Raw genomic sequence first — 22,590 nt, forward strand, 5'->3', positions numbered from 1 at the left:
TCCTCCGCGCTACGTCAGTCGCGACAGAACCCGAGTCGAAATTTTCAAGCTACTTTGACGCTCTTGACACGTCGAATGCCGGAGGCCGAAGCTGTGCGTCAGCCCGTTTCTGTTGAGTTGCGTATAAAATATAATTAATTGCATTTCTAAAATGAGCTGTGCAATCAATAAAGAGCTAGTAAAATGAGGTAAGATACATATACCCTGAATTATATTTATTTACTACACTTTCAGTGATGTGAAATCATCAGTTGGACGTTTGTATGATCAATGGAAATCAGTGGCACTCAGCATGTTAAGAATCACGCCTACTTAGACGGCTTAAGATTAATAAAAACCTACCTCACTAATACCAATACTTTTCGACTTCTTTCTCGGGCCTTTAACTCTACAGATTGAATTCTAACAAATTGAATTCTACCTTTACCAACCTATTTTTACGCCAAAACAGCGAATTGGGGGATTCAAGATCTTATCAAGGTGAAAAAGTAGGGGTCCCGTATTATTAGAATCGAAAATCGAATCTATTTAGCTACCTTAGTTCCCGCTATGTTGTAGAAATAGAGATTTGACACGGAACCGAAAATTCCGGGGACAAACGGCCGAACGGCGCGCGTCGCTCGATTCGCGAACATTCGGACGCGATTCGACGCGCAGATTACCATCGGTAAAACAGTCCCGTTTCGCACGCACGCACGCACGCACGCACGCACGACAGCCGCCGCCTCCATACCCGGGCGCCGTCGAACTTCCTAACTTGCGAAAACGACGGTGAATGAGGGAAGACCGCGCCGTCGATGTCGCGTAACGAATTCGCGAGCGGTAATAAAAACGTACCGAGAGCGTATCTGCGCCCCCGATAAAACCGGCCGGCGTACACGCGCGCGTACGTTATGCTGCGGAGGGGAAAATTTTTCAGTCCCAAATGCGGCCGACCAATCGAATTTTAACGTCGTTTGCAAGCCGACCCTCTCTCTCTCTCTCTATTTCTCCCTCTCTCTCGCTCTCTCCCCGGCCGACCGTGCGACCGTGTTCTCACGTTCCATTGCAAAACTGTCGAAACTGTCGAATCGCGGACAAAGGGTGTATAATACGAAAGTTACAAACAGGGAGAGGGTGAGATAGAGAGAGACGTGCCGGCGCGCGAACGCCGCCGCGATATGAGTACCGATGCAAGTTCTTGGAGCGTATAATATTCCACGTGCGAGTTGTCACTTCGTGACCGCATTTCAGTGACTAATGAGCGCTTTCGAAAGCACGTTAGGTAATGTCAGATACACGGCTGCTGTGCAACGCCGCGGCGAGTTCCTGTGAGGGGTTCGCGATGCACACACGTGTGCGCGCCCGCATACATGTGCGCATACACACGCGCGTCTACGGGGGCGCGGTGCGCGTGTACGCTCGCGAGCGTGTGCGCGCTGTTACATACACGCGCGTGTCGCGGAGGGTCGGTCGGTAGGAGCGAAAAGCAGGATTAGGGGTGCGGTGAACGAGCCACTTGTCTCGAGTGAAAAGTTACAAAGGGCGCAAAAAGTAGGTCGGGACGATCGCTTAAGGATTATCGGCAACTTGGTGGCTACCGCGAACTCCAGTGTTTCATTTCGAGCGCGATTTATGCGTACTTTAAGGTGCGTACATACCCAGCGAGCGTTCGTCGTTACGGTTCGGAAATCCTGTATGCCTTAAGCGGAGGCCGTTGATGAATTCGATTAAAGCGTCGATATCGATATGACGCGGGGATCGAATATTTCATGCCGTATTTTTATCTCTTATTATATTACATATATTTCACTTACCGTTTATGCATCTTGTTATCGAGAAACGTCGTGTCCCTTCTTTGCCTAAACTGCAAATGTATAGCCGAGGTAGACGGCCGGTGGGAAGGATGGAGCGGGATTGGCCGGGGCGGTCGATATTGAAATGACTGAAGCCGTATTTTAGAAAATACAAGACGGAAACGTTTAATATAATCTATTTACATATGTGACCGATGTATGCGGCATGCCTGTTATATACATTGCAATATATAGAGAAAAAGAGAGATGCTGTGGCTTAATAGTCGAGTCGAACTGAGGTCTACGTGTGTGTACGGTGTTAAAATTGTTACGCAATACTTTGGACGCAATCAGTTGTTCGCTCGAGATGCGAGCCGGTAATTGTCATCGCAATGACGAGGGAAGAAGAATGATCATTGGTCCGCGTTATCAGAAGGGACGCGCTGCTTGTCGCAACGTGGAGGAATATTCGAAATCAATTACGTCGAAACGCGGAAATTAAACGATAAGTTTCGGTTATATTAGTTTCAGTTGAGAAATATGCGCGTCATAGAGCGCATAGTGTGAACTGCGATTCAGAAGTTGGTAACGTCCGCCGTTCGTGACGTTCTCATTCGACGAGAATGTAAACGAGTTCGTGTTTCTTCTTTCCTTAGAAGGCAAGGCTTCCCATTAATTATCGCGCGCAAACCAATAATCAATTTTTCTCCCCCCTCGTACAATAATCAAACGTTTCTCACGATTCGCAAGCAGGAGAACCGTCGTAAGTATCCGGCGACTGGACTATACGGTGTATATAAACGCGTTAAACAAACAAATTATATCCTACAATATGAGTCGGAACGGCGCACCTGAGTTCCAATCGAAATCTCGCTGCTTCGTGGACACACCGTCGTCTTGAAGTACACGCGATGGGGCGACCGAGGAGCTACGCGAGCCCGAATAAAAGGGTCGCCCGCGAGAGGAAAAGCTGCATAACGAAACGCGTAAAATCAGACGAGTGCGTGTCTTATTGCTCGCAGGTAGGCGCGATGTAACATTAAAACGAGGAGTTATCAAAAGTGCTAAAAGTTCAAGAATCCGAAACGTTGGAGATCGAGAGATCGGAAAGTCGACTTGTCGCCCGGTATCTTCGCATGCCGTGTCCGTCCGCCGAAGAGAATGCGATTCGTTGCGCAAAACAAGAAAGAAAGAGGAGAACGAAAAGTCGCGGAAGAATCCGACGTTTCGGGAATTACAGATTATTACAGCGTTACACCGTGCGGAGCCCTCGAAATCGGATCCTGCGAAGACTCGATATCCGATAACGCGCTTCGCGATAAAAATCACGAGCGCACGTGAACAGTTTCGATTAGCCGATCGTCGCGCTTATCAACTCGATCGGCGATGTTCCACGCAAAACAACGACGTAACAACGCGATTAGTTGATATCAGTATCGCAGGACAGGTTCTCCTAAATACATTCCGATCTCCGTTCCACGTCGGACTCGCCTTCGAGGCGCGGGAGTTTCACCGACGTGTCGAAGAATCCTGACACCTGAGCAGGCTGACGAGTCGAACACGCGGAACACGACGGGTGTGGCCGCGGGTCCGAGAATGAGAGATTGCTCCGGCGGAATTGATTTCGCACGCCGATAAACAAACAAGAAGAAGTGATGTGAAAGAAAAGACGGGACAGATCTTTCGACGTCGTCCAATTGGACTCCCAGCGCGTTAGAAACGTATATCCGGGCGTGTGAATGAAGCCGCCAATTCGCAAATTGCCTCCGATCGCGACACTTGACTGCCTAATGAAGTAATCTCGTTGAGACGCAGCGCGCGTTTGTACGGACGTCTCGCTCACGCGTCACCTCAGATCCCGCGCGAACCCGGAAAGAAAGGATCACCCCCTCCCCCCCCCCACGGGGAAAAATTAGCTGTCCGCATGATGCGACTGAAATTTAGTTAATTCAATTCTTCATTTTTAGCCCCTGCAACTCAAAACTACATCCGGTAGTTAAGGTTCACCTTCAGATGTTACACGGCTCATTTTATCGGCTACGGGACTTCCGAAAATGAACTTAAAGACGATCTTAAACATAACATCAGACTGTAAACACCGCTATGAAATTTCAGTTATACGGACAGTTAATTCTCTTCTCCTGTTAATTCGCTTTTCGTCGCGTGTTCGTGCGCGGATCCGCCGAACAACGTCCTCTACGAAGTGTCTCGGTAATCGACATCTCGGTAAAAAAAAAAAAGAAGGGTAAATAAAGTGGTATAATTTTGGTACATAGATCTGCGTATATGTATGGTATAAGGTCGTATGTATAAGGTTAATATTGTAACGAATACACGGATGGGCGAACGCTTTGCGGACGATTCCGCACCGGTGTGAACCTCCGGTTCCCCGAAAGCGGTCGATCGAGCCGCAACGTGCGATTGACGGTGCCGCGAGTGTGTCTCCTGGTGGTTAGCGGGGAAGCGTTATACCTAGCGAATCTCGGGCGAGTAAAACTACGGTAATATCTGAAATTTTCCGCGGGGCGTCGGAGGACGAGAGACGGTGTGCGCGCGCGGCGCGCACCGCACTATTCTAAAAAGGGGATCTTTACAACCCGGGGGTAACAATAAGTGCAGTTTTATGTACAATAGTCCCTACCGCTGGTGGATTTGTTCAGCGCGGCACATCTCCGCTGCCTTTACAGCTTCGGAACGGCGTCCTTACAAGGCTTTACAACCCGCGCGGCCAAACCGTCCAATGATTTTGATTATATCCTCCTCCTGCTGCACCGGGCCGCCAGGCCGCTGCGCTGTGATTTCCCACTGGATTGCTGGATCGCGTCCGCCTCATTTTCGCGAGAAGCGCGAGGGCGAAACAGGCGCGAGATGTTCTTCATGCGTGAAACAACAATCGCCTGCGCCGGGATCACTCGTACTGTCAAACATGATCGCCCCAAACCGTCACTGTCTTGGTGCGATCCACGGACGCCAGGTAAGTGCCGTGCGGATGCCAAGACACCGCCGTCACCGTCGCTCTGTGCACATTTCAATGGCGAAGGTTAGATTAGCAGGTATCGGTGAAACGTAATCAAGCGCCGCTTAAGGATGTATCGCCCATAGAAATGATGAAGTGATTGCGAAGAAATTGTCTTACGTCGCGTTTAAAAATGACAGCAAAGGTTTCGCACCGATCCGGAGCCTGGATTAAAAGTGATTCTACTTAAAAGGGGGTTACAAGGCGAACCGATAAGAATTTGATAAGAATTCGATGAAACTTGCACTGCGTGACACATTGAGATATTATCGAACTCTCTGCTCGTGCAATTAGAAAAAGACTGACCATGCGAGAGCTGAGATATTTGTAAACTCAAATTGACGCTTTTTGTACATGTCCTTTGCGAATAGTGTGATATTTTTATTTCTATTTTTCATATCTTCTAAAGTACAAAAATAAGATTTTAATGAAAAACTATTATGATATTAAAGACTAATATGCAGATATTGTATATAAATTTCAAAATAATTAACTACATCTTGTGTTGGAAATGCAGCGATTATAAAGTTCATAACTTATACTAATGTTTGAAATATATATATTCATATGCATATATTTAAACATTTATATGACCACCTCTATTATCTATGCACCTCTATTGGATCAGCATACCATAAATATATCACTAGTAGAAAAATAAAAAGATAATATTTTCGTATTTGTAATATTGCGTACACCTGTTTACCTCAACTGCGTTTCAAATTAACGTTTATTATTTAGGTAGCGAAATAAATATGTACGAACGCAATTTCGCTTCGTAAATAATAAATTTATGAGTGGCCCCATTGATATATCATTGGAAATACGACGATAGTGATGATGATACATCCTTAAAGCGCATTAACTCTACAGCCATTTGTCCTTATCCTACGATAACCGTGGTCTTCGCGCGCACGACCGATCGTGACTCCATTCGAGAGAAAAACAATCGGCGAAATTGCCAGTTTCAAGTTGGAGGTTTCATTAGCGTCCTCAATGTGTGAGAGAAGTATTTTCCTATTTTCAAGCGCGTTAAATTATACCGAGTGGTATTGCATTACAAATAAAAATACGAGAAAATTAGATTGATCCGCCAATGATAACGCCACCGGATATTTTGTTCGGCTGAACACTCGTTTCTATTTACCCAGGTATCGATACTGCGATACTTGACAATTAAAGCTGCACAGTGTTGTGCACGCGAGAAACGCTCGCGTTACGCTCGGAAGGGTTTCACCGAAGGAGTAGGAAATTAAAATCGCTATTTAATACAAGCGATATCGAATATACGAGAGTAAACTGAAAAAGAAACTCAGCGATCGATATCGAATTTAGCAGCTTGCTCATACACACCGCTAAAAAGTTATTCACGGGCGTAATAATAACGCGTTTTGGAACCAACGGTACTGCAGAACCGGGTAGAAATCAGCGCGTGAGTACTGCCGGCGACGGCGCGAGAACTATTTTAACCGAATCGACCTAGACGAGTGTAATTCCAGACGGATTTACAAATGGAGATTGTATTTTTGCAAACCGCGCAAACGGACGCCGTGTGATCGCTGACTAACGGTCGCAAAAAACGGCATCGCGCACCCACGTCAGCGTGCGAGATACGCAGTGTGTTCGTTTGCGTGTACGCGTGGCAACATTATCGCGCATTCTCAAGTCGAAGCGAGCTCGCGTAATGGATGTCCGATTAAGCTTCCCGTGATATTTCGCGTGAAACAGCCGCACGCTCGTTTTCCTACATTCCTCTCGCTCTTTCTCTCTCTCTCTCTCTCTCTGTCTGAGTGTATATGTGTGAATCTTTCTCTTTCTCTCAGAATTCCGAAAGGTTCTGTTAAATGTCGTCGCGTCCGCGGAACCATTTTTACATCGACATGCGCTCGAAGATAATTCAGAGTGTCTGTAAAAATTTTATAATTATAATAATTATATTATATAATTAAATTATAATAATTTGTTTCAAGTCAACCGTCCTCGCTTACATTAAAGTGTATGTTGCGATTGCACGAAAGAATTTTCAATTCTGTGCAGCTAATAACGAGTATAGTATTAAGGAATTTACGGTAAAACAGAAAGACGTTCGGGATCCCCGTAAGTTCACGTGTAACGCGAGACATTTCTTTCAATCTCCGGTTTGCGTACCGTCGAACGGTACTTTCTTTCCAATTTCATAATTCGGCTTCTGCGATCGTGCGATCGAACGTAATCGAGTAAGGACGGATATTTTCGCGGGAGAATTTGATATTCCTCGATAACGGTAAATGTGTCGCGATTATGACAGCTCAGTCGCTCCATGGCATATATACCGATACACACGTACACTCCGCACACACGCAGATCGGCATGGCACGTCGAAGGCTACGGGCTTTGATTAGCATGACTGAGTATTATCGACTTCCGGCGCCTCGTGCTCAGAGACAGATGGAGAGGAGAAAAGGAAGAGAAAAGAAATTGTAAGCCAATGACCCGATTCGCGCGAGCGGATTTGCGTACTGTGAATCGGTGTACCCGAGCGACGCGCTTTAAACAGCTACATCCGAAAGCTTTCAGAACCAGCTTTTTCCATTTTCGTCTCCTAACTTCTGTCTGGTGAATCTAATTTCCTCACGGCGACTCGGAACTGTTCCGTGCGCCGTTGCGCGTAAGGGTCTTTCAATTATCCCGCTATCCTTACGGAAACGAGTCCTGCGCCGAGGCGGAGAACGCAAACGGAAAAAACGCTCGGGAATGTCGCGTGTCGCACGTGTGCGCAACGAACTTTTAACCTTGCGCAATTTAATTCCTACATCCTCTCTCTCTCTCTCTCTTTCTCTCTCCTCATTCTCTTTTCTCCTTCCCCCCCCCCCCCCNGCGGCGTGACGCGCGAAGAATAAAGCGGGAAATGGGAATTTGTCGCGGAGTCATAATAGACGGCGAATACGTTAAATATAAATACGATTCGCGCGCTGAACAGCGACCGGACACGTACGCGGGAAAATCCGCGAACCGCTTAAATCGTTTCGTTAAAGATTCCATTTGAACGTGGCGGAACACAGTGCCGCGTAATTTTCTGGTCCGAGCGGCTTCGCTCGTGCAGCAAAAGGTCTATAAAACCTGAATTCCCGAGGGTGATTCGCAGGGCTTGGCGGAATCGTAAAAGGGTGTTTCTATGCGAGGACAAACGTGCTGAAAATGGCGCGCTTTCTCTCGCTCCCGCGTCTCTCCCGGCAATACTGTTAAGGAATCCTTCACTGGCAGACGCGCGAACGGAACCCGGTGAATATTTTGCGCGAGGGCAAAGGTCACCTATGGAGGGTTGGAATAGCGCCTCTCGCAGGAGGCAGCCACTATAAAACTATCATTTGCGACTTTACGAGTGCTCGTAAGCGCGGAATGGGGTGAAAAAAGTAAACGCGCGACGAATGTCTGATAATTCGACAGTGTTTCACAAAACAATATACACACACACACGCATATATGCACATATCGAGCGCCATTTTGCAATTTTGCTTTTCGTATGTGCGATATCTTCATGCTCGAGGGATCGGGTTTTCTTAAATAAACATTCTTCTCCTGAGGAAATCCATAGACGGTGTCCTGTTATTCGTGATGTAATACAGAATTGGGCGCTTTATGACCCTCATAAAGTAATAATCCCATAATTACGTTCGGGATGCACGATGAACCGCCACTCTAGGCTTGTTTCCAGGTTTGCTTATTCCCGATATACGATACGCCGTGAATGACAGAGAGCATTTAGCAGAATCAACAGATGAAGGGCAATCGAATGTATTGCGGACACACGATTCGCGTGGGATTGCCGAACGTTCAGCCTTCACCGGACGCACTCGTGCACGAATTCTTTGTGATGCGACTCGGGAGAATTGTCCGTTCCTCATTATACGGCATGTCGATAATTGATGTGATGTAGCGTTCAATCAATATTGACGTAATGAGAGAGAACGCGATAATTCGTTGTATGGAGAAAGTCAGCCTCGCAGCGTGCTCTTCGAAACGTGCGTTGCATTGACACGTTCGCTACCGCGCTTCGATTGAAAGTCGTTCACCGCAGCCCACGCTGTATTTTTACCGGCCGTACTTAACGCGCACGATTGCACTTACGCGCGCATAAAATGTATCAAGCAGGCGAATCGAGTGTTTTGCATAACGCGTCAAACGCATTAACGAGGCTCCGCGCTAATATTTACCGCGTTTCACGACTCGTCCGGCCGAACGTGGTTCTTACATTCCGCGCGTAAATCCGACACGGCGCTTTCAGGATCGTCGCGGCCGGTCGCATTCGTCTCGTTCGGCCCGCAACGAGGGAGTAACTCGCGAGTTATGTTCACGCGAGCGCGAGATATCGCGACATTCAATGCGACGCGCTAAACGGAGAGAATGCGGGGAACACCGGCGAGCTCTAAAAAGGGGGCACATCGTTCCGTCACGGTTTGACTGGCGCGTTTACTCCCGCGCGAAGTTTGTTGCCGTCGGGAAAGCCGGGCGAAACAACAACGCGAGCAAGCGAGAAAAAGCCCGGCGCGTCGCGACGACCGCCCGTCGAGCGCGCCGACCGCCGCCGTCATCGTCGTCGTGGGGGCGTCGTCGCTAGGGGGTGAACGATATTTCTAAAAGCAGCGTGCTTCGTATCCGGGATACCTTTGCGAGCAGCAGCCACCACCTTCGTGGTGTATATTGCGAGCGTGATAAAGGAGACCTATCCGTTCTTGCCGAAGGAGCGTGGAAATAAGCTTTCCGCGAACGATGTTTCCACTCTCTTCCCCCGCACCACTTTCCGCCATCCCCTGCCATTTCGTTCCGCCCATCCATTTTTTTCATCTGGCCGCAAAGCTAATACGAAAGATAGAGAGAAGGGGAGAGAGAGAGAGAGAGAGAGAGACGGAAGGGGGGCGGAGAGAGGAAGAGAGAAAGCGAGGAGATATTTTTACGAACGACCGGGAAAAGGAGGAAGAGTAAGAGCATGAGAAAGTGGATGGGCTGCGTGTACGCACGGAGGAGATGGACGGACGATGCGAGCCTTTGAAACGTACGCCGCGAAAGCATTTTCGCCCATCGTTCTTGCAAATGACAGAGTTAACGTATAAACGCCAGTAAAGCCTCGTACTTTGTCGACGCGGGGGATACGGCGAGGGAAAGAGTGAAAGACTAGAAAGGATACGGAGGAGCGAAACGTATATACGAGAAAAGCGACGTGTAAGAGTGAGAGAGAGAGAGAGAGAGAGAGTGCCCTACGACGGTATAGAGTACAGACTAGCTGAATGAGAAGCGTGAAGGACAGAGGGAGAGGGGGATGGAGCGCTTGTGGATTTTAGATTTTAACCCGGAGCGATGGATTACTCGGAGCATAAGGGCGTCGAGCGGAGAAAGGGCGCGGATGGGTGTAGTAGTACGGTAGGTGGGGGGGGGATACCACTTAACGAAAGAAAAGCGGTGGTGGTAGGACGTTGCCCGCGCCACCGTAGAGACTCCGGCTCGTTTGTCGTTGCGGGCGCAGGGGATAATTAAAATAATTATCCCTCATTGTGGATGCATAACGTCGGCCGGCAATAATTAGATCACGGCGACTTACCGATAATGAAATCGGGGTGGGATCTCCCGCGGAATTTCGCCGTGCGTTCGACGAGAGGGAGGGGGGAAGCACCGACCGGGTGAGATTATCAGGGCGACGTGAAAAAGCCAGGATTTGATCGACCGTTCGGCGCCTTAATTCGTTCGACGTCTGCGAAAGCTGCCAATATCGCCGTGTATACTTCCGCTTTGAAGCAAATGCCGTACTTCGCCATACACCCGCGAATCCGCTCCCAAGGAAGCGAGGCGACCGGATACACCGCGGCCAGAGTTCGCCCGAAGAATCGCCGATGCGGTGTAAAGTTGAATATTTTATGAAACGGCCACGTATTAATGCATACATACGCACATGTACGCGCTGCATATAATGTATAGCGTGTTATATTATATTACGTTGTTTATCGTGCCGTGCGTATGGTATTGTCGAAGTAAGTTTCACGGAGAGCGACGTGTAATTAATTAAATCCTCCACGAATAAATAACGACGCGGGGCGCGTAACAATGTGCGTCGGGCGCAGCGTGCGTTATTGCGAGAACGTGTATTTCAGCTCGGCGCGCGCTCTCTCTCTCTCTCTCTCTCTCTCTCTCTCGCGCGCGCGCGCGCGCGCGCGCGGATAAAAGTAAAATTTAAAGAAAAATATTAATAGAATCCTCTGTCGCCTCCTTCTGGCCGAAATTTTCTCACGTGTAATCCGCATTACGCGGCGGTAACCCGCATTAATCGGAGAAGCGCTTAGCGTTTTAAACAATGTAAAAGCGCGTTACGGTCATCAACATAAGCGGCATTACGAAACCCGCGAGGCTATTACCGTCCGAGCGCTAATATATTCAACATTTTTTTTAACGAGACTTTCGCGTTTCAGTTTTTTATCTGTTAATCCGCGGTTCGGTGGAATGGAATTTCCCTACCCCGCACGGAAAAATACGTACATTCGGCTGGGGAGACGAGGGAGACGAAGGAGGGCAAAGACCACGAGGCGTTACGCACGATTATTTCCCGTTGTGTCTTTGATGAATTAATCCACTTTAAATTGACCCGGGTTGTACAAAAGTTAAAGCGATTTAAAGTTAAAGCGAAAATCCCCGACCGTTCCCACTACCCGGTATCACGATTTTAATTCTTTTACACTTAACACGATACTCGATATACCTCCGACGACAAACGTATCGCGGCTTGAAAAATAGCCGATAAAAGAAAACGGTAACTCGGTATCGATGTGTCGCAAGCATCGTCTCCGGAGTAGAGACATTCTAATAAAAATCTGGATACGATTTTGTCAAAATTACGCGAGCCAGAGAGAGAGGGAGAGAGAGAGATAGAGAGAGGGGGGATTGTGTCTCTCTTTAATCTTGACGCACCTCTAAAGCTAGAGTCCATTTCATGCTGCAAACGCTTTGGAGCGCTTAATCCTTTCAGTCACGCAATTCGGGAAGCAGACGGATCTTCACATCATGCATGCTATTATAGGTTTGTAGGATCGCTGAATTCAAATCCGCTGTCAGATTTCTCAAATTCATAATGGTGAGTCCAATATGGCGGCGAAATTGTCGAAAGTTGAATCTATTTGCTTCAATGCCTTCCAATTCAGAATATAAAGGTTTCAAATGGTATAAATTACAAAAATAATGTCGTAAATTAAAATACTCAAAATAATTGATCCAAAATAAAGTCGCAAAGGATTGGAAATTGAATTTGCAAAAAATCTACAAAGATCTGCATTCAGTCAAAATCGAATCTTTAAATAGTCAAGAATAAAAAAAAAAGGTTCAACAGTATTAATGCACACATGATATAATTAAAAAAAAGGAAGGAAAAAAAGGAAGGAAGAAAAGTGTCACGCTGTGACTAAAAGAGTTAAAGAAAGAATATGATTGGTCTATATGGCGGTCCAAAGCGTTTGCAACGTGAGATAGACCCTAGCCTGTAAAAAATGGATGAGTGTGCAGCCTTATTTGGCGATAATTTTTCAGCCAAAGACTACATAAAAAGGCTAATAATGAAAGCGTTTCCTAGAAATATCGAGCGCCGTGTTTTGTGGGCGAAAACTGTTGGATGGATAAATTAGACGCAGAGAAACGAACAGTTCGTCTCTCTGCGAGATTGAGCAATATTTTAATGCACATTATCTCGACATATAATATGAGAAATCTACTCGTGAAATGATACTCTTTTAAAATATTTACTTTTTAATTATATTGTTTAAATTTCAAAATAACACGAGTATAGGAATTCGAGTATTGGTAAGGTTGCCGAAAAATAGCGAACTAATCGAAAGCGGCTTTCATATCCAGATTCTTATTAGAGGATTTCTGGCTTCGGAGCATCAACGGCGAATGTGATCGTACGTGGTCGCGGCTCGACGGGGTCGATACCCCTTAGGTAATGTATTCTTTATCACGCCCCGTGTGCATACTTCATAATATGTCTATGTAAAATGATGAGTGCCACCTGTTGACACAGCCGACGTAAACTCGAAGCGATAAATTCCGCGGGGACGATGAAACGCGGCCGAGAGAGGGGGAGGGGGGAGAGAAGATCTTAACGCGCTCAGCGCGGAATATAATAATCGGGTAGAGATGCGTAACCGAGCAAGGCCCGGAGAGGCTTGAGATTTTCATGCGGTGGGCCTCCCCTCCCCCCGTATGTATGTGTGTATGTGTGTACGTATATTTGGAGGATGAAACACACGACGTGCGCAACACGGAATTCCGCACGACGCGGTTAATCCATCACTTACGAACTCACGTCGACAAAAATGTGCGCGCGAATGTGAGACCACAAAACCGTGAGACGAGATAATTAGGTTCCGTGTGTAAAAAAAAGCAACATAAGAACTTTACGCGATGCGCGTTGTGTTGAAGCGTAAATGGGATATACAATTTTATAAAATCGCGCCGCGGGAGAAGGCAGCGTATAACGCAGAATCGTATTGCGCGGGAACGACGCGTTTAAAACCTTCGCACCGTAAAAGGTAATTGAATTGTTAATCGACGCCAAGCACTTGCACATCAGGGCTTGATTATTCCGTTCATCCCGATCCGGATAAACAAGTAATAACGCGGCGATATAAACAAACGCTACGCACAGAAAATAGGAAAAAAGGCGGAATATCAAATGCCCGACTTTTATGTGTAACATTGCGGAGAGATGTAAAAAAAGAAAGAAAAAAAATTGGTTTACCATCAACAGTAATCACAGCGGCCTCCCACTGCGCATTGGTGTACCGATAATACGGCTCGGTTGACCGTAAACAATACCGAATGCGACATAAAAAACTAATGGTTTATTGAACTACATTGTTACTCGGCTGCAGTACCGCAGGCGTAATCATAAAATTGTAACCGCAAAACCATGATGTTCCCTCTCTCTCTCTCTCTCTCTCTCTCGCTCTTTTACTTTTTCTTCTCTCGTATTTTTTGTCATTTTATTATTACTTTTTTTAACGAGACCTCGACTCGTGCGAAGCGAAAACGATGCGGCGCGTTTGTGGAACGTGGCAAAAAAACGGGGAAGAAAGGGGGGGGGGAGAGAGAGAGAGAGAGAAAAACGCGACGATTCTGCGGAGTATATCGCTCGTCTAATTATCCAAAGGATCTTGAGACCCCGCCATCAATCTGCGCGGCCGCGAATGCTCGTTCGACCGCGAAGCAACGGCGCCTAATGGCGCGCTCATTGGCGTACAATGATTCGTAACAGCGTAGACGAGCGAGCGACGAACGAGCGAGCGACAATACAGGCGACGATTAGATCGACGTTATTCCCGCGGCAAATGACGCGAAACGACGAGGACGACGCGAGAGCGTAACTGCCGTTAAAGACGGGGGCGACCTCGCGAACGGACTTCGCCGCTCAGCTCAGCTTCGGCGGCTGCCGGCCTTGTGAGAGCTCGACAGCTTGCTTTCGATGATTGCCAAGAACGCGAAGACTCCCGGAAAAGCTGCACCGGGGGCATTAAATGTCATTAGCACCCGACGTGGAAAACATGATTGCCTCATTGATATCGCGAGAATGCAGCGATACGCGCGCCCGACCGACCGCGTTCTCAAACACGCGATGCCCAGTGGATACGAGAACGAGAATATCTGCCGGATTCTGTTGTTTCCCACGCGCCTATTTGCTCTTTAAGGTAGAGCAATGGCGCTGGCGAGAGACTATAAACCTTGTTATTCTCGGGTTGTTGTTTCAGGTTTTAACTGGGACGGACTCCCACCTCCGTGCCATCGAGAGGTTATTAGTTGAAAGATTCTCGCGCTATCACACTGTCAAACGTTATTTTCTCCTCCCCCCCCCCTCCTCCGTACCCTTCTAGTTTATAAATTTGCTCTAATAATAATATTGAACCGATCGGCTCTCACAGATCTTGCTTCTCTCTTTCTTCGAGGTTGAAAGATCCCGAGTAGAAATTAATCGGCGCGTGCACGGAATTTACAGCGACCCTAGGTAGGCATGTCCCAAAATAATTCTACCTTCGTTGGCCAAGAAAGGCAAATTCGAATGGAATTTCGCCGAATAGGCCCTGAATAAGCACTGATGTGGATGTCTCTGACAAGGTATGTGCTCATAGGACTCAGCCGGGGCCCAGTTAGCCAATTCCTGAAATAGATTAAAGGTCTTAAAGAGACTTAAATGAAATCTACTCACAATAAAGTCGAATTAAGACCAAATGAACGAACTTTGATTTTGGTTCTCAAAAACAGTTTAAGTGGAAAATTTCACACGAACAGGCCGCAAGTCCGTGTTTGAATTTTCTTGTAACTTAATAGCATAACAAAATATGATTTAGGGCCTAGCTAAATTGATAAATCTGGCTCTAATTTGTACGAGCATTACTTCTGTGCGGGGCTTTTCCGGTCCCCGGTTTGAAATTTCCACCCGGGATTTTCCTCGAAGTAAACTCTCGCGGAATCGGAGTGCCTTCCCCGTTTTATCTCGCTCTGCTTCTCACTTCAACGGAGGAACTTCGATCGTGCCACTCAACAGCCGCGATTATGAATTGATTGAATTCCCTCGTTTCCCGATCTCTGCGCGCCGTCGCATTCGGATTATCTCGGTTTGTCTGGGCACGTAAATCGTCGATACTTCAAAGTTCCGCGAAAGTGCAGCGGATCGACGACGACCGGTCGCGCGCGATCGGCCGTTGATGAGCGCTGTATTCGGTCATAAATTTCCCGCGCGCGCCGGGCGAAACGCGAAAACAACGTTCGGATTTTCCCGAAGAAGCCGGAGCGTTAATCGAACGACGACAAATGTGTTTATGATGGCCGCCGGAACCGTACCGAGGCTGTCGCGGAAAAATCAGTCCTCGTAAATCCCGCGGGCGCGACAAAGCCGAACCGTCGCTGCGAACCGGCGAAATTAGATTTAATCCGCCAAGGGACGGACGAACGGCTATCGCGAATTCGTCGTAATACCGTGGAAATTCCTTCTGTTAAATGATACTATCAAGAGTGCGTTGTTACCCAGCTGTGCTCGCGCCATTTAATTAAATCCCAGCGTGTATTCACGCATGGATGAAAACGCGTTTCATTTATCGTGTTTGAATAATCCCGTTAACATTTTATCTTTATTATTAAATCACGAATAATTTATTAACAATTATTGTTATTTGTATTTCGCAAATTGAGGAATTAAAATTAAAGCGTGCAATGACGTTGCACCGTTTCGCCGGGCTCTTACGGCGGCGAGTGTTTTATTTTCTCGTTAATCGCGTTAATCGCGTTCATCGGATACTCGTGTGTATAAAACTAACATTGCGCTCGAGATTAACTTAATGATTCCCAACGGCAGCAGTAACAACAGCGTATTGTAATCGTCGGGAATAAAGCGTGCAGTCGCTGACACGTCGCTGAAATGCGTTATTTTCGGCAAACGCGCACCGAGAGGCGGTAAAACGAGAAAAAAAAACGGTCGAGTCGTACTCGACAAATTGCAACATTTCACCGATATATTCGACGCGAAGATCATTCGTGGTGTTTCACCGCATCGAGTCGTCACACGCTTCTCGAAGGAGGAGGGAGAGAAGCTGCTGCGGGCGAAATGCGAAGTAGTTATGTCGCGAAATTATCTGACAGAAGTTCCTCCCGTTTAATGCATGTTCGCCGGGCGTTTCCAATTCATGTTTGACGTCTTTCGAAACGCATTCAAAAGCGGCAACAGTAGTGACACTGGTGGAAATTCCCCGTAGCGGCGCCGCTCAAGTTCGCATCCAGCCGTGTCTTGGTCCTAACTTCACTTTCACCCACAAAGTGAGGCGCATGAATGCGCGATGGTTTAAACACCCGGACCTCCGTGAATAACTATTGCCGTGCGCTCCAACTCGCGTAAGTTCGCATTCTCATTTCTAACACGCATTAGCAATTTGCGTTAACTTCGTGCCTCGCCGTTAATGAGTCCCGCTCTGATGGGGTAAAAGTGACAACGCGCGGATAGTCCCCGCCGAACTCGGAAGTGCCGACCGACCAAAGTTCGTTCGAACAGGCATGTTCGCTCTGCTAAAGATCGGATATCCGAAATAACGCGTGCCACGGTTAATTAATCGCTACGGTCAATTACAAACGCACGCGTCTGCGTTTGCGCGATTCCAAGCTACTACGCGTGGGAAAATAATTTTTGCTGGCGCATCAAATTTTACGCTGTCGCAACGAAAGGTTTTGTTAAGAGTACTAACTGCCATTCGCGGGGATTATTTTGCCGAATCTGGAAATTATTTTGCTGTAAGAACAAATCAGCGAATGCGAGAAAGCACTGTTTCGTTCCTTGACAGCGAGTTCACTTTTAACGAAGGACAAATTCACTTAGCGGGATATTTTCTATCTTGAGAACAGAATTGTTTCTGCTTTAATCGCAAATGATTCGCTAATTTGGTCACGCTAATTAAATTTTATTGCTGTCGCAATGAATGTGAAGTAACAACGATGTGTGGTTTCCGTGCAACGGCAGAATTATGTTTTTCGTAGTTGCGGCTTTAAATCAAATTAACGTCGTGAATACTCGACGAAGTGTCAACTGATCGCGAAATCGCCGACACGCCGGCGCAAGAATATTACCGCGAATATATCCGATTCGAGAGGTTGAATAAGTGTATAAGTGAAATTTCGGCCAGTTTGAACATTGAGCCGTTGAACGGCGAGCCCGCTTGAACCCGTCCTCGCATAATGAACAGAGTCATATTTCACCATCATTTGAATATTATATTTCATGAAGTACCAATTTAACTCGGAGTGTTACGGAGTAATACTACAGAATAATACGGCACTTCATTGCTTTTGCTAAAAGCGCGGCAAATTGCTTCTCTACATTTCCTCAATGATGTATGAATGTTCATTTCGCATAAGCGGAATATACCTCCGTTTCGCAAGTGTTGCAGCCGAGTGATTTGGAGAATGAGCTCCCCTCTGCAAGATAGATAAATATCCGGTATAAAACAATTACTTTGCGCCAGACGATACGCGGCTTGATGGAATTGCGGATACGTCTTATATCTGTTCTCGAGTCGAGTAATCGTCTTGTTTCCTGCGTTTAATAATGGCGTTCGGAAAGAGAGCGCTTGGAAGAGGAAACTCCGGAAAGGGCGGAGATAGAAATTAAAGCTAGTAAATATCACTTATGCGCGTTAGTCTCGTTACTTAGCGAGAGTCGGAGAGATTTTAATGCCAGTTTTAGATAATTACGGGTTACAATGGCTTTTCGCTGAAGAAGAAGGAAAAAAAAAAGAGAGTTCCCGACACCTCTCGCGTGAGCCGAGCCGCGAACGCGGCGATTTTATGTTTAATATCACGTCGCTCGCGCGTCTTAAATCGCGTGAGGACTAGAGCCGGTGTAATTTTGCCGTTAAACGTTTAAAATTACGCGGCTAATAGGGCAGATTATCTGGGAAATTAAAGCCTGGGCGCGAGCGAAAATATTTTGCGCCATTAAAATACGCACGAAATTGGATGTTCGCTCGCAGATAAAATTGTACCGGGCGCTCGCTCGCTCACGCGCACGTGCGGTGCCGAGCGCAAACAAAAATAACAACATCATCAAAATGCAGGAAGAATAAAATGCGCTGTATAACACGCTCTGTATATCGTGAAATTCGAATCAACGCGGTGCCGACATAGAGCGTGCGTTTAATCGAGTATTACTTTTTGCCGGGCGAATTATTTGTTCCCCCCCGCCCCCCCGAAAATCATAAATACACCTAATTATTACACATATACGTAATAACTTTCGTTGTATAATGCATTCGCCGATTAATCCCTCGCGATTAATACTCGCGACGGTCCCGTCCCCATTTTATATCAGCCTGAAAAAGAATTTAAATATTCATGCGACGTATAAATTATCTTTCACGGGCAAATAATATCGCGAATTAACGAGCCGGATTGGACAAACTGTCGCGCACTTGAAATTATAAAATCGCGTCGTATCGGAATTTTGCCGATAATTTCGTCGCAGGCTCCTCTCTCTCTCTCTCTCTCTCTCTCTCTCTCTCTCTCTCTCTCTCTCTCTCNAGCTTCACGGCAAGAAAATAATCTAGGTTGGCTTTGAATGCGATGTATAATAAATAAATTCACAGTTAGAAGCGGCGTACCAAACCAAATTAAGACGTCTCAAAGATGTCCTTCGCAAAATAAGACGTCATAAAGACGTTTTTCGGACAATAAGACGTCCTACGACGTCCCAGAGTTTCATCAGATCGACCGTTATAGTCGAAATACGGGAAATTTCGTCTGCGTTGAACTCATGTCGTCGTGAAAATATACACGTGCACGCGTGCACTTGGCTCGATGCACGACCGTGTATCTTGATAAATTCACGGCACAGTGCGAAACATCGTCCCGTAACATGCTTCGATCGCGATCGAGTCTTTAAATTTCGCCTCATGACAAGATAATCAGGCTTTCCTCGAAGTTAAGCCACATCCGCGCGTTCGGTCCGGGAGCTGATACTTTATTCATAGCCGTACCACGCGGGACGTACGTTCGTATCGGCGAACGTTAATATTGAAACTCGCGGAATACAATGCTGAAATCAGCGGTAACTGCAGCAACGCGACGGAAATAATCCCGCGTCGTCGCCGACGAAACGCCGAGCAGGAAGCAGGGAAAGGAAAGGGAGGAAAAAGGGAGAGGGAATTTCTCAAGAGTTGCGATAAGGATGTACGGGACACGTGTACCGCTCACGAGATTATATGTAACGTCAAACTTGATGTGCACGATATAATAATATCCTTTTAGCGAACAATCGACAGGGCACACGCTAATGCATAAACGCGAGTCACTATCCCTTAGCGTCCGCCCGGTGCGAGCTGAAACTTGTTTATTTCATAGCAATTACAATATTACTTCGTGGTCGTACGCTATGGCCAACGGCCAATTTGTGTGACGTGTAGTATGCGTGTCCATAATGGACACGTCGATGGATATGCGGAATTTATTAAGTATTAATATAGGCGACTTCCTCGAAGGTACGACGCGGTGACGTCGCCGACCGCTCGCACGCGCGCGAGAGAGAGAGAAAAGGCGATGAGTAATGAAAACATGTGCTTGCCAAAGCTCGGAAAATCGCTCATGACTTGTCGAACGTATTGTCGGCCGCAGGACGGTTGACCGATTTTTTCTAATGAAAAAATTTGAATTATTCATTAGAAAACTTCAAATAAATGATCCTGTTGCAATTTGCAGCTGACTGTACACCTGTCGTCGTTAGATATCACTCGAACTCTTCCTTCCCTTTTTCTCTCTTTTTCTTTCCGTATGAGTATTCTTTAACCTCCGCATCTCAGCAAGAATATGCTAGTATTTTATTCTATTCGGTATTCATATCAATCATATTTATATATCACGTCAGTCATATTTTATATCTTTGTATTCTATCAATTTCTTTCGTATTTTACACTCACATTATATATATATATCTTAATTTTCATCATTCACTTTACTAACAGCTTCCCTACTGTAAACAATTCATTGTATTTCTTCTTACTTTTTTTGGTATTGTACTTTTGTCTCGATTTTTTATCTTCTTTCTTCTCTTTCTTTTTTAATTATTACATATTTTTCTGCTCTCTGATTTATCTAAATACTTACTTCATATATTTAGAGAACATGCTCTAGGATTCTAATAAACATTTCTCTCTCTCTCTCTCTCTCTCTCCTTCCTCGTCGTCGACGGGCAGTGCGAACTCGGAATAATTGATGCCCGTCGTCTCAATTCCGTCGAATTATTAATCGCCGAAGTCGTCAGTTCACCGTCGCTCGTCGATACGTAACGCAAACGTAACGCGCGTTATATTATCGTTACGCGAGCGGGGAGAGTGATAAATTGCGCCGGGCGTTACGTCGTACAGCGCGCGGAATCGCGCACGGACGCCGACAAGCTCATCGCGCGGCGTCGCAATTACACCGCTAACAAAGCTGCGTGATTAGCCCTCGCGTCGAACCCGGAAAGGAAGTCGAGTCCGTCTCGAGGCCGGCGATCGAGCGCGCCGAGGAAAGAATCTCTCGCCGTCCTCCGGCGAACGAATCGCGTAATCCACGGATATAGAAGACACGAGCGGGATATCGATCGACGTCGAACGAGGAAGCGATCTGTTTCAACCCTTCTCTCGAGGTCCGGCGAGAACGTCCGCGTTCTCCGGTGCACGGCCGGCCCTTCGGAATTAGCATATCACTCGCGTCGGGACGAAGCTGCTACGCGTGTGCTTAAAAAATATTCAGCCGGAATGCCTTCCTTTCTCCGCCTCGTAATTAGCGGTAAACTGCAGCCGTCTGATTATCGATTGGACGTTAAAAAGCCAGGCGGGAATTTGCGCGTTGCATTTCGGAGCGAGACGAGAGACGCGCTCGGCCGTTCGTTGCTACATGCGCGGATAACGCGGCTTCACGGTGTTATCTAAACTGTCAATGATGCAGTAAACTCGCAATCGGTGCCGGTGGTGGTTCGTAATGGGGCTCGGGTGAGGGAGAGCGAGAGAGATGTAAATTACGTCGCGGGGTCCGCTTACACCTCGCGAGCCTCGGCGAGTGGTGGAACTTGCGGTGAGCGCACGACGACCGTCCGTAACTTTTTACCCCCGCCTCGTAACTTTATGTGCGTATTTGCGCGTAATACCGGCGATTATCGATGCATCGTTAGCTCGATTGAAATTCCCGGGGAATCTCAACGACGAGAAAGTACAACGTCGCGCCCGGAACACTCGTAACCGCGAGTGACTTGACGAAACTCCCGACACGTCAAAAAATGACTTCCTCCTCTCGCGAACTTTTCATTATATCATATATTATTATTATTATGGTTATTTATTATGTAGTGGTATTATTATGTAGAGGAATATATAATATTTCGTTTTCAACCAAAAAAAATTTATTTCAGTTATTGTCTCACTGAAACTAATAAGTTTTTTTAATACGTTTCTAACATAGCATTACTTCTTTTCAATAATTTATCCAAAGAAATCGAACAATCCTGCTTGAATCAGAAATTCGTTTGTTCGCTCTATTCCAAAAAACAAATTTACTTCAATTAAAGAAATTGTATTAAATCCAAAGAAATTTTTTCTCTTATATTAATTAATAATGGCTCTATATTTGGTTTTACCAAAGAAGAAGAACTTATAGGCTAATAAGAGCTCAAGCATCCACAAAAACTAGAGGATATCCTCTAGTATCACTTTGAATTTTAATATTATTTGTGGAAAGATTCCCGTTTAATTGTATGCTTAACGTACGTTCATTTCTTTCAATCGTACGCGGAGAAACAGCCTTTCACTATCATCACTATTACTACTCCTTCGGCCACACGAAGAAGCTTATTCATCGCCACCCAAAATCGCCAGCTTCTCCACCGTGCGAATATTATTTATTTTCAGCGAGATTCAACGCGATCGATAAAAATTCAATATCGTAATTGCCCGTGTATTTTTATTTTTCCATCGCGTCCGAAGATTTGCGGGAGAGTTGGTTTCTGGTTACGTAATTAAAGTCGATCGGTTGACACCCGAGGCTAACACGCGCGCCAGCGAGAGCCACATGCAATGAATGTCTCCCTCCGGATTGAAATATTTAATCCGGATGATCTGGATTGCTAGTTGGGATCGCGGTGAAAATCCATACGTCCGATTTGACAGAAAGCTTTTATCAAGGACTGCCCGTCAGCAGCGGCGGCGAAATGCTGCACGCCGTGGGGTAGAGAAAAAGGAACGACCGAGCGATGAACGGCTCCGGGAAAGAAGGGGGGGG

The 22,590-nt window shown here is 46.5% G+C and overlaps 1 protein-coding gene across 4 annotated transcripts in view; it reads right to left on the minus strand.

Moving 5' to 3' along the window:
- Positions 1-1,935: 1,935 nt before the first annotated feature.
- LOC106751718 (autophagy-related protein 16-1) overlaps positions 1,936-22,590 on the minus strand; it is a 498,023-nt gene continuing 477,368 nt past the window's right edge. For all 4 annotated transcript variants that reach the window (XM_014632761.1, XM_014632764.1, XM_014632763.1 and 1 more), the window contains one exon: positions 1,936-4,792. In XM_014632761.1, the coding sequence (XP_014488247.1) occupies positions 4,696-4,792 (97 nt within the window). In that variant the 3' untranslated portion in view covers positions 1,936-4,695. The remainder of the gene's footprint in view (positions 4,793-22,590) is intronic.

Source organism: Dinoponera quadriceps, unplaced genomic scaffold, assembly GCF_001313825.1.
Source record: "Dinoponera quadriceps isolate SergipeBrazil2010 unplaced genomic scaffold, ASM131382v1 scaffold399, whole genome shotgun sequence".
Taxonomy (NCBI): domain Eukaryota; kingdom Metazoa; phylum Arthropoda; class Insecta; order Hymenoptera; family Formicidae; genus Dinoponera; species Dinoponera quadriceps.